General features: G+C 43.7%; 1 protein-coding gene across 1 annotated transcript in view; it reads left to right on the forward strand.

The window, feature by feature from the left end:
* ITSN2 (intersectin 2) overlaps positions 1 to 13,394 on the forward strand; it is a 126,522-nt gene that overhangs the window by 100,328 nt on the left and 12,800 nt on the right. The window contains exons 29-30 of the mRNA XM_045011649.1: positions 9,938 to 10,059; positions 12,304 to 12,410. Of these exons, the coding sequence (XP_044867584.1) occupies positions 9,938 to 10,059; positions 12,304 to 12,410 (229 nt within the window). The remainder of the gene's footprint in view (positions 1 to 9,937; positions 10,060 to 12,303; positions 12,411 to 13,394) is intronic.

A 13,394-nucleotide genomic window follows, 5' to 3' on the forward strand; every position in this document is an offset into this window, starting at 1 on the left:
ACATGCATGTTTATAAAAGGCTGGATTCTGCTCCTTTTACTCACATTTAGCATCTTAATCTGAGAGTAGCCCTCATTGTGGGGGTGAACCAGTTATCCACATTGGTTTGCTGTATGCAAACAGGCCTTCAGGAAAGCACTTAAGCACATGCTTGAGTCTTGTTGCCTTTTTCCAAGATGGAAGTGGCTCATGATCTTGTTTTTAATGTTTTCTTTACCAGACTGAATTCAGAGCTCCACTCACTCTTCTGCCAATTTTGGGAGATGAACAAATCATTTAATCCTACCCAAACATCTCCAAAACTGCTTCAAAAAGGGCTTGTGAATCTAATTATTTGCCCAGAATTTTGAAAATATTGTTTAACTAAAACAGATATGCATCAGGAGCACAACAAATTTTTGACCATCTGGCATTACGTAAATAACATTAATATATAATCATATTTAAAACCCAAAGAGGTGAAATATATGGAGGTAGATCAAAAGTTAGAGATGGACAAGACTTATATCATCCAGTCAAGTGCAGGATTGTTCTCTACAAAGTGCTATTCTTCCCTTTGAAATTATTGCTGCCAGCTTCAAAAAAATCAGTTATTTGAAATATACTTTTACTCCTTCAGTTCTCAAATCTACGGCAGAATAGATGACTTTTTGACTGGGAAACTTACCCTGTAGTCTTAAAGACGGGATTAGTTGTGGTGTTAGCAGAGGACAGTATTTCTTGTAGAAGTGCATTTGAGGAAGGGAGCTGCTTGGAGGAGAAGGGATAGTTTTAAAACCTATTTATGAACTTTCAAATTTGTTTTACTCTGGTGTCCTTGTCTTTGTTTAATCTATTATGGAATGCACCAGCTACGCAATATCTGTCCAACAGTCTGATCATTGTAAAACAAACTTCATTAGAAAGTTCCAGTATAATAAGATTTTGATCTCTCTTGACTTCAAGATTCACTGATTTGTGAGGTGGCTATTTACTGAGGCAAAGTATGAACAGTGACAAATCTTAATGTTCGTTTGAACAGAAATCAGTATCTACTTATTGCTTCCTTCATAAGATGATCTATTATGGCTATGAATTTAGAAAGGATGAATTAACTTTCCAAAGGGGAGATGAAGTTACAGTCCAGAATAAAGCTATTGCTCACCTCTCAACCAATCAGGATTGTCATCTTTTGTATCTGTTGGTCTAGCAATTAGTGTCTGCTGTCTGATTAGCTCATCAGAGGTGAATTATTGTCACTGAGCCTTAATGCAGCCAACTGACCCAGACCTCAGAATTTGAGGTAAATATTGGAAATCTAACTGATTCCATGATTTTTCATTCATGAGTTGGAACTTTTATCTTGTATGCAACAATTTGTGACTTCTTGCTCTGTGTAGCACGCTCAAGCAAAGCTTATAAAGATTCTTCTGCCATGTCCATTATTAATGAGGTTTATTAGAGTAGAGCATAATCAAGAACAGGGCCCCATTGTACTAGGCACTCTGTAAACACAATAGTAGACACCCCCGACTAGAAGGGCGTGCAGTCTAAATGCAGGTTATATCCAATATCCAATTACGTTAACTCCCTTTCTAAATGTTTTACATCTGAAAATATTCAGTTTATCTTTCAAATTACATCTACATTTTATTCAATGTAAAAAAAAAATGTTATCCTTCCAAAGTCAATCTCACCGCAAGTAAGTAACACTTCCATTGGCCATTGAGTTTCACAGCAAGTATGTGGACTTTACTACCAATTGTAGTTACAAGCAAACAGCAGCATGAGCTAAGATAATACAATCATTGACTTCTCTTGTTGAGGGGATATAACATGCAACAGGGACAGAAAATTACATTGCTCAAAGATCAGGGACTTAGGGCATGTCTACAGCACAAGGTTTTGCCAATGCAAGTTTCGTTGCCATAAAGCCGCCGCAGTTAGTATCATAGACGACCGGTGCCTCCCCCATACTGGATGGGGGGGGCACCAGCTAAAGGGGAGGACATGTGACCCCCCCATGTGTCTCACGTTGTCCCCAGCCTGGGGCCCTCGCACTCTCCCCACCCTCTTCCCCCACCCCATGTTACCTGTGAGGGGGAGGGACTCTGCCCTCCCGCTGCACCAGCCCTTGGCAGCCAGGCCTGAGCGGGGAGTGGGATGGAGCCGCTCCTGGTCACTACTCTGTGCAGCAGAGCCAGCTGCCAGGGAGAGAGCCTGGCTGGAGAGGAGCAGCAGCCTGATCCCTGCCCAGGCGTGGCTTCTGGGGACAAGGACTGAACATGCCGGGAGGGTGGGGGAGCGCTGGCGTTTGCTCAGCCACTGTCCCCAGAAGCCAAGCCTGGGTTGGGGGCAGCCCGCCAGCGCTGCAGCCAGGCGCTCTCCCAGGCAGCTGCTGTGCTGCACTGAGCAGTGTCCCAGCGCAGCCCCTTCTGCTCTGGCCCTGGCCCCACCCCTTCTGCTGCCCACCCACCCACTGACACATCACCTCTGGTTAGTATATTGCTTGTGTGCGCATATTTGGCTCCTTTTTTCAGTGCTGCACAACTCAACAGGAGCTCTTGTTTTGATATGCAGTGCATCCTGGGTAGGTATCCAAGAGTGCCACTGTCCAGTACGCTGTCTTAGGGGAAGTTTTGGCAATGCACGGTGGGGCAGAAACAAGTTGTGTAGGTGTGACTGGAACTGTGGGGTCAGGTCCCATCATGCAACTTTCTCCACCCCATAATGCCATCTGTATCCCATAATTTTCATTCCTATTTTGAAAATCTCATGAACCCACATGGAACTTGTCACTGTCCACCATCTCTGACAGAAGCATGGAGCCTGCACAGCTCTGCAGTATTGTCATAAGCACTGCAAGCACATGACACACGATCCTCTGGTATTTGCAGAGCCGCAAGAAGAGCCATGGAGAATAGGACAATTTACTGGAGAGTGGATTGCTGTGGGACATAACAAGAACCAATTCAAGATCGCTGGTGGCATTCATGGAGCAGTGGCAAATGGTGTCGCACTGCTTCTGGACTCCAGAAATGAGCACTGTCTGGTGGGATCACATTGTGATGCAGGCTTGGGATGACAAGCAGTGGCTGCAGAACTTTCAGATGGGCAAGAACACATTCCTGAATCTGTGTGCTGAGCTCACCCCAACCCTCTAGTGCAGGAATGCCAAAAAGAGAGCTGCACTGACAGTGGAGACGTGAGTGGAGATTGCACTGTGAAAACTTGCAGCCCTGGATTGCTACCACTGAGTGGGAACTTATTTTGGAATTGGAAAATCCACTTTGGATGCTGTCATGCAAGTGTGCAAGGACAGTAATCATCTCCTGCTACACAGGACTGTGACTCTCAGCCATGTTCAGGACAGGATGGATTTTCAGCGATGGGGTTCCTGAACTCCAGTGGAGTGACAGACGGCAAGCATATCCCTATTTTTTCAGCAGACCACCTTGCCACAGAGTACATCAATTGAAAGGGCTATTTTTTTTTATGGTTTATGCAAGCGCTGGTGGATCACCGGGGATGCTTCACCAACATCAGTGTTGGCTGGTCAGGGAAGGTGCATGAAGCTCACATCTTTAAGAACACCGTACTTTTTCAGAAAGGTACAAGCAGGGGGTTTTGTTCTCAACCAGTGGATTACCATTGGTGATATTGAAATGCCAGGAGTGATCTTGGGGGATCCAGCCTACCCCTTGCTCCCCTGGTTCATGAAGCCATGCACTGGCCACCTCGACAGTATCAAGGAAAGATTCCTTTACAGGCTCAGCAGCTCAGAATGAAGTTGAATGTGCTTTTGGTAGATTGAAGGGACACTGGCGTTGTTTATTCACAAGATTGGCTCTCAGTGAGAAAAATATTCCGATGGTTATAGCTGCCTGCTGTGTCCTGCATAATACCTGTGAAGCGAAGGGGGAAAAGTATGCTGCCGGGGTGAAGGGCTGACGTGGAGCGGCTGTCTGATCAGTTTGAACAGCTATCAGAAGAGCTCAATGCAGAGCTATATGACCCAGGGAGGTTTTGAAAGAGTACTTTAATAGCAAGCCACAGTAATGTATTATAGTGTACTGTGCTCTACCGGTCTCTGCGGTTTTTGGCCCCAGTAGGCATTGCGTGGTGCTTGGTGTACATCTATGGTTATTACATGCTAGTTGTCACTGATCGTATGAGTTGTGTCACAGTGTACAATAACAACTAAGTGGGTGCTTTCACTACTGTCAGGCATTCTGCAGCATATATTGGGAATTAATAAAGATGAATTATTTCCCAAACAGTAGAGTTTTATTCAGTAACAAAAACACGTCCAAAAAAATTCTGTCCAAGTTAAAAGCAAATACATTAAAACCTTAATAAATTTATGGAACAGAGCTTAATGAAGGAGCAGGAACATTCATATCCATTTTAGCTACACAAACATCAACTGTGGGTCTTACAGGTAAGTGTATGTGACGTTGTGGTTGTCCTTAATGTCCCCTGGTGTGGAGTGGTAGGGAAAGGGATGTGGCCTCTGATGTCACCTGGAACATGGCGGCGGGGGGGGGGGAGGGACAGACGTAAGGAGTTCTCCATTGGCTGCAAAGGGAGGCAAGTCCATGATTGTTGAACCTGTAGGTCCACAACAGTTTGCAGCCTGTTTGCTGCTGGAGATGCCCTATTATGTCCTGGTGAATCTCCCTCTCCTGTTACTTCACTTTTCTCCTGCCCACTCTTTCCTTCTCCATACAATCTGCAGCATTCATCCTCCAGGCCTTCAGTTCGCCATCCGATGCAGCACTCTCTTCTCCTTATCTGTTTCAGGCGTTCCATGGGTGTGGAGGGGGAACCCCTCAAGGCTGCAACAGCAGCCGCTACCAATAAAACACACCGAGGTACCATTGTCAGTATAGTCACAAAGTTAAGATTAAGAACTCCCCTAAAGTTTTAAACAAGACATGCTTATTAATACTTCTGCTTTGGAGTGCTTGTGCGTGGTACCACTCTCAGCACCAGCCATGGAGAGAAAATGGTTCTCCAGGGGCAAGGAAAATGAGGAGGGAATTGCTCAGTTATATGAAATTCTTAGTATAGGGCAATGGCACTGAATGCTGGCATCATTTTCCAGAAGCCGTGGTGAATGTAGCTGATATCTTGCTCCTGTGGGTAACAAAGGCACAGAGAGCACACCTGCTGCTGGCATCCCGAAGCCGCCTGGACCCGTATGCTGCTAGTCCGTTTATTGCAATGGTGCCTGCCAAAGTTATCACCGACTGGTGTGGAAAACTGTTCTACCATGGAGAAAGAAATAAGGCTGCCACCCCCAGAAACCTTTGGGAGAGAATTGAAGTGTACCTCCGTGAAAGTTTCACTGAGATCTTTCAGGAGGATTCAAGGATCCCTGTGAACATAAACAAACTGCTCGTTCTGCCCAACTCTATAGGGCAATGAAAAGCAGATAATAACTCTGTCTCTTTGTTGTACTGCTACCTCTTCTTGTGTGAATAAATTAATGAAAAGTTTATGGCATCCCCAACCTAGCAGGATACAGCTACCACCGAAATGGGAAATACAATTACACACACACCTGAGGTTCCTTCCCCTGCATCGGGCTTGTCCATGTTTGACTGACTGGACTGCAGTGTAGCCTCCAACAAGTCCTGGCTCGTGGCATAGCTGGACCCCCCCGTCACATGTCCCCCTTCCTCCTCTTCATCCTCACTCTTCATCCCAGGGGGGCTGTGACTCGGGCTTCTTGGAGGTATCCATGGTTGTGTATGGTGTGGTGGGATCTCCACCAAATACAGCATGCAGCTCTTTGTAAAGGGGCAGGTCTGTGGCTTGGCACCGGATCAACTGTTGGCTTCCCTGGCCTTCTGATATGCCTGTCGCAATTCCTTTGCTTTCACTCAGCACTGCTGCTGATCCCTGTTGTACCCCTTCTTCTGCATCCCCCGTGGAATCTGCTAGTAGATGGCCACATTTCTTTGGCTGGTCTGTAGCTGTGCTTGCAGAGCCTCTTCTCCCCACAAGCCCAGGAGAGCCAATATCTTCTGTCTACTTCAGACGGGAGCACATCTGGAGCATGTCGTCAGCAGTGTCAGCTGGGCAGTCCCATGTAATAGTGGAGAACTGCTAGGTGTGCTCACCAAGATGGACAATCAGGAAAAGGCATTTCAAAAATTTGCAGGGTTTTTAAAGGGAGAGGGACTTCTGGTTTCCACGAGCCCTAGGCAGTAGAGTTCATAATTGTGACCAGAGCAGTCAGTGTTGGGCATTGTGAGACAGCTGCTGGAGGACTGTTAGGGTCAACATAGGTAACACAGTGACTACATTCACATTGTGTTGACTGCAGTACATCGACCATGGCCCAATGCCGCTCAGGGAGGTGGTGGTACTGTGTTGGTGGAATGGAAAGCTCGCATCGGCGGGAGACAGATTTAAGTGTAGACACATGCACAGCGAGGTTGACAAGACAGCTTATGTTGACCTAACTTTGTAGTGTAGACCAGGCCTTAGTAAGTCCTGACAAATGACAAAAAAGCACTACCAGTGTGAACACCCTTTGACTGCTCTAAGGTCTTTATCTTGCATCCCACCAGAGCTGGAACTAAATGTCACAAACCACAAGAAAGAGCTGAAATCTCAGATTGGTAGACTTCAATCAGTTAGAGCCCTGGTAGGTTATGAAACATCAGATCTTTTAAAACTCACTTTGATCTGCTGAATATCTTGATTCCGCCTCCTCTTTAATTCTGGCTTGATTGTAACCTTGACAAACAGCTAAAGCCAAACCAAATCTGGTACACTTTTATGCATGTGCTTAACTTTACTACCATGAGTAGGTTCCATTGATTTCATAGTAAATTGGAAAAGTAAAATTGAGCATGTGCTTGTTTGCAAAGTCAGAACCTAATAGAGTATTGCCAACCAGAAGCATTCAAAAATAGTAATTCAGGCCCCCAAAAAATCATTAGGTTGTCTTAAAAAGCATGAGTTACTTAGAAAAAAATTTTTTTTGGATTCTTATTACTTGCCTTCAGGTTGTTCAGTCTTTAGGGTTCTTGTTTTGTAGCTTTTTTTTCTGCAGCCCCAAGGGCTAGAAGATTTTTATGAAAATTGAGATTCTCATGAGTCCAGAAGCTGAGACTATTTAAAAAAAAATACTATGGCAAGAGTTGGCAACACTGCTAATAATAATAATAATACTGCTTATATAGCTTTTCTAATTCAATTGTCCAAGCTGAGAAAATGTATAAAGGAAAGAGCACCAGTGGTAAAAAGCAAAGTAGATATTTTTAACTTATTTCTACCTTCATCAGTTACCAAACTGAGGTCCATGGAGAACTTTCTGGTGGTCAGCAGAGAGCTGGCTGGTGATACAGTCCTCTCCTGTCCCCATTCCTCTCCTCATTGTTCCTATGTATTACACTGCGATGAAGGAAGCTAATGTGTTGTTTTCCTAGTACTAATTTTTCATCTAAGTAATTGCTCTAATTGTCATGAGGATGTTGCATGACGGTGGTGGGTCTGTGAGACAATCTCTCTCTGTAAAGATGGAGTCCACAGTATGAAAAAGATTAAAAACTCTCCAAGTTAAAATATTTGCAATATAAATATAGAAATAGGCCTTTTAAAACGATGGTTTTTAACATGATCTTGTCTCTTTACGTAGAAAATATATCAGACTTGTCAATTTTGCCCTAAGTCTTTTATTTTCTTTTATTTTCGTGGATGTTTGTCATAAGTTGTCTAGATTATCTGTCTTTTCAAACCATCTTTGTCCATCTAAACAACCTCTGGATTTTCCAATCTAATTGGAAAGCTGTTTGCTTTATTTTTTTTTGTAGTTTTTGATGCAAATATTAGACTCAATCTATTTGATTTGATTGTTTTCAAAAGCCACTGTCAAAAACTTTTTCACTAGGAGGGCGGTGAAGCACTGGAATGGGTTACTTAGGGAGCTGGTGGAATCTCCTTCCTTAGAGGTTTTTAAGGCCTGGCTTGACAAAGCCCTGGCTGGGATGATTTAGTTGGGGATTAGGACCTGCTTTGAGCAGGGGGTTGGACTAGATGTCCTCCTGAGGTCCCTTCCAACCCTGATATTCTATGATTCTATGAATATGGCATGTATTAAGTTTGTAAAGAAAAGGAAAATTAAAGGTCAGGGTTGGTTTGATGGACTCTTGTTCGTACAGAACGTTTTGGCTAACAATTATTGCATAGAGCTAAATGTTCATGTATAAACAGAAACACATCTCCCACATTCAGCCATTCACAGTGTAAAAATAAATACCCCAACCCTTTGCTTTCAGTTTAGAAATTAGTTATAAACATCCAAGGCATGTGGCTGCAGCACTACACAGAAGAACTTTGCAAATTTGTACTGGTAACTCAGAGGCCCCACTGTAGATTGATTCTTTCTGTAAACTAACAATTAAGGGTCCAGTACAGCAAAGCACTTATGGCACACAATGGAGATGAAAAATATCCACCTTCATCTAGAATACTGTATGCAGTACTGGTCACAGTATCTCAGGGTTTGTCCACATGGCAAGTTAGTGCATGGCAAGCCAGGGTATCTGCAGACCACTAGCTTGTGGTGCACTCACCGGCCATCTTGACTCTTCTAGTGTGCAATAAAAATTCCATAGTGCACTCTGACATGCTCCCACGTGGACAAGCCCTCAGAAAGAACATTGCAGAGCCAGCTAGCTTCAAAGGACAAGAAGAATGATTAGGCACATGGAAACCTATTTTCATAAAGATTGAAAAGATTGGGATTGTTTACTTTAGAAAGGAGACAGCAGCGCTATGATAAAAGTATATAAGATAATGAATGGTAGAGACACAGGAGATTGGGAGCTGTCTCAAAATATAAGAACAAGGGGACATTCACTGTGGCTGATTCAAAACTGATAAGCAAAGCTTTTTCACTCAAGCCTGAATTAGATTGTGAAACTTATTGCCACAGGAAGTTGTTGAGGGAAAGAATTTAGTAAGGCTCAGAGAGGGATTGGATGCTTTTATGGATAACAAGATTATCCAGAGAATTATCATAGTTAATGCTAAAAAAGAGTTTTGGTGGGGATAAAAATCTCATGCTTCAGGGTTTAAACCAGTCTGTAATTAAGATGAGACTTTCTTGGGGGCACAAATTATTCCACATATGCCTGCTGTGGAGTTCTTGCTGCTTCTCTGAAGCAGCTGATGCTGGCCAGAGACAAGATAGCTCCACCTGTCTGATTCAGTGTAGCTGTTCCTGTGTAGGCATGTGCTTAAATCTATCCCTATTGAGTGAAGTGCTTAATCACTTGCTTACCTGCTTTGCTGAAGCAGGGCCTAATTGAATAAACTTGATTGTTTTTAACTCAAGGATACTGCATCATAAAATGTATTTAACGTTAATGAATAGGTGCTGTTGAGTTCTAATTATTGAGTGCTTCATGTATACTAGTAAATAGTCTGTAATATAATCATTGCTATTAATATGTCAGTATTTTCTAAACAGAGTGGAAAACCTGAGATTTCAATTACCAAAGAGCAGTAACTATTTTGGCAAATATGCTGCCATTTTAAGGCCCGATTTTCAGGGGTTCTGATCACTTGCAGCTCCCATTGAGTTCAGCTGGAGTGTTAGGAGCTCAGTGCTTTTGAAAATCAAGCAATAAGTGACCATTGTGTATGTTATAAAAATAACGAAGACTGAGTCATACGAGAATTTACTACATATATCTATTCCTTTTTGCTAAGACATGAGACCACTCTTTTTTGTGAGAATTATCCGGTTTTTTGGTTTAGCAAAGTAAGCATTACTGACAGCATTCATTTTATATGTATTATAGGCTTAGAGCCTCAGCTGGGGTAAATGATTGTAGTGTCATCAAAGTACATGATACTGTAGCCATTTATATAAGCTGAGCATCAGCCCTTACAGGTTTAATAGGGCCTGAATGACTTGAAATATTTATTTTTCTAGGGTGTGCTGATCTCCAAACTCTTGATACTATGCAACCAATGGAAAGGAAAAGACAGGGCTACATTCATGAGTTGATCCAGACTGAAGAGAGGTACATGGACGATCTTCAGCTTGTCTTAGAGGTGAGAGTTACTTGGAAACAAAAGGTGTTTTAAACAACTGTCAAAGCAAAGTCTCTTATCTTCAGTGTCTCTTCTTTATTAGATGATCATTATGACATTTGATTCATAGCTGAGTTGTGTAAATCTATGAAGTCTGAGGGCTTGTCTTCACTATGGGGGTAAGTCGACCTAAGTTACGCTACTCCAGCTATGTGAATAACGTAGCTGGAGTCAACGTAGCTTAGGTCAACTTACCCCAGTTTCTTCACTGCGCTGCGTCAACAGGAGACGCTCTCCGGTCAACTTCCCTTATACTTGGACAGCTGGAGTACCGGGGTCGACCGAAGAGTGCTCTGCCATCGATTTAGCGGGTCTTTACTACACCCGCTAAATCAATCCCTGCTGCATCGATTGCAGCAGCAGCATTGATCTCCCTATAGTGAAGACCAGCCCATAGATGTGAAGGCTTTGATGTTTTAACCACATACAACATGGGTGGCAGAGTATGTTTTCTTATTATATCAACTCTTCAAGTACTGAGAATTGCCGTGTTTTCTAAAGGAAAGCTGTCAAGTTTGCATTGTAAGAACAGTGCAATTAATTGCTGTTCTGTCACTCAATACATGTCTACATTGTGCTGGCAAAGTGCTCTAGTGGCGTGTGATTTTTAGAGCTTTCTAATGTGTTGCATTCCAGCTGTCCCGTATAGACCCTGCGGCATGGCGTAAAAGGCACCTCGTTCATATTACTCTAGTCCTGTGGGGCAGTTAGAGCACTTTACATAACACACCTCCCTGGCATGCCATGCCGCACAGACAAGCCCTTAGATAGCTATTATCTGTAGTCATCTTTTAAATAACTATGCAAGTTCTCCTTTGCTACTACCTTCAGACTATTCTAAGGAAGCCAGCCTATCCCCAGTGCCGTACAAACTTCATTCAAGCCAGTTACTGAATTGCTTGCTCTGGGACTACATTGCTGCTTCAGTATTTATCTTCCTCCCCTAGAGAAACACCCCTTTCCCGCTGGCATTACCCTCAGTTGTGGTTCCTAAAGCAAAAAAAGGCAATTTAAATATTTTTTGCAAGTACTGCATTTTTTCTCACGTGAGTAACTCTTTTCTCCTAAAGGACATTCTGACTTAGTATTTAGTATTTATGTATCACATTGGTCTGAAATATTATGGTGATGAGCACGGTATAAGTACTGGTATAGAACAGAATAGTCTATAGAGGTCAAAGTGCTTTATAAATGTTAGCTAGTTCTCACATGCTATTGGCATGGGAGAAGTAAGTATTGCCTACATTTTATACGTGGGGAAACTGAGGCAGCGGTTGAGCAACATGCCCATGGCTGCCGGGGAAACGATCCGTGAGAAAGCAATGTTCGCTCACCAGCAGTCTCTCTAATTATAACATTATGGCAGGTGTCACCAGGAGGTGCTGGTGCACGTAGTTTTCCAAATTCTTTTTTCTTAGCATGTGAGCAAAAGTTAAGTCTTAGGAAGCCATGCTGTGGGGGTGGTAGTTTGGGCTATGCAAAGTTCGTGTAAAGGTGGTGGGTTCTTGGACAGGAGCTGTGCAAGCACCAGCAGAGAGTACTCTCCTCATTGGACTCTGATTAGACTAAATTCTTGAAGCAAGGATGGTCTGTGGTTAGGGCGATAGCCTGGGACTTGGAAGAGCTAGGCTCAGTTCCCAGCTCTGCCATAAACCTCTGGTGTGACAATATGGAGCCATATGAATACCTAAGAGAGAGATCTAGATAGGCAGAGTTTCCCTCTGGAAAGCAGGCGTTGGTGTTGGGCTGAGACTCCTGAAAGAAAGGCTTCACCTGCATGCTAGTTAACTGTCTCTGTTCCAGGACTGGCTGTATATGTGTAAATCAAAGAAGTTATGTTTGAGTATATCCAGACTCTGCTTCACTGATTTCTTTGCCATGGTGAAGCCCACCTGCAGGGCCCTGACACCTGCTACCACTTAAAGAGGTGATGCTGATGTCAGTATGGGACACTGCTGTTGGAAGAAGGGGCAACCATAGGAACCCACAGGAAGCATCTGTAGGAAGTGATCTGGAAAAAAATTCCATTAAAGAGCTTGCTTGTCTGCAGTGATTCTCAGGAGAAATGAATGGATGGATACAACAGAGTTCTGAATGCATCAGTGCATTAAGTTTTAAACCATTAATCATTTAAGAAAAGACAACTGGCCATGTTCTGCTTTCTCTGTGTTTGAAGTTGCTCACGTGTCTGTTCTCTGACTGTAGGTTTTCCAGAAACGAATGGCTGAATCAGGCTGTCTCACAGAAGAAGAAATGGGATTGATCTTTGTTAACTGGAAGGAGCTCATAATGTCTAATACGAAGTTACTTAAGTGAGTACAGCTAGCATGTGTGCCTCCTAAATGAGAGCCCACTAATATCTAAGCTTCCCCCAAAATAATAATTTATTCTCCCACTCCACTCCGCAGGAATTGGTTTTATTGTAAGGCCTGGTCAACACTAGAAAATTAGGTTGGAATAACTACATCACTCCAGGGGTGTGAAAAATCCACAACCCTGAGTGGCATAGTTAAGCCAACTTAAGTTCCTGTGTAGACAGTGCTGGGTCAATGGAAGAATTCTTCCATCGACCTAACTACCGCCTCTCGGGGAGGTGAATTACCTACACTGACGGGAGAATTCCTCCTAGCAGCATAGGTAGTGTCTACACTGAAGTGCTACTGCAGTGCAGTTGTGCCACTGTAGCATTTTAAGTGTAGACAAGCCCTCAGTGTTTCTGCTCCTGCTGATTATTTCCCACTTGATAATCCTGCAATGTCAATTCATTTAAGTATAGCAGGGTTTCTCAAACAGGGGTCACCGCTTGTGTAGGGAAAGTCCCTGGCAGGCCGGTGTGAGCCCTGTCCGCAGGTCCGGCCGATCGCGGCTCCCACTGGCCGCAGATCGCTGCTCTGGGCCAATGGGAACTGCTGGAAGCGGCGCGGGCTGAGGGACGTACTGGCCGCCGCTTCCCTGGAGCAGTGATCCGCAGCCAGTTGGAGCCGTGATCAGCTGGACCTGCGGACAGGGCTCACACCGGCCTGCCCGGGGCTTTCCCTGCACAAGCGGCAACCCCTGTTTGAGAAACCCTGAAGTATAATGTCACAAAGAGAGGGTTATGAGAGGGAAAGGAACAAACAACAGGAGCAGATGAACTTTGAACAGAAGGCCTTAGAAATAAAGAATATGTGAGGAAAATATATAAAACACGTTTTTCAGAGTTTTCTGAGAGTGAATTTTTGCAATGACAAACCTGTTAATTGTTTACTATAAGGTGGGGTGATGCTATATGCATGTACAGGGTTAAATCAGACTAG

The sequence above is a fragment of the Mauremys mutica genome, chromosome 3 (assembly GCF_020497125.1).
Source record: "Mauremys mutica isolate MM-2020 ecotype Southern chromosome 3, ASM2049712v1, whole genome shotgun sequence".
NCBI lineage: Eukaryota > Metazoa > Chordata > Testudines > Geoemydidae > Mauremys > Mauremys mutica.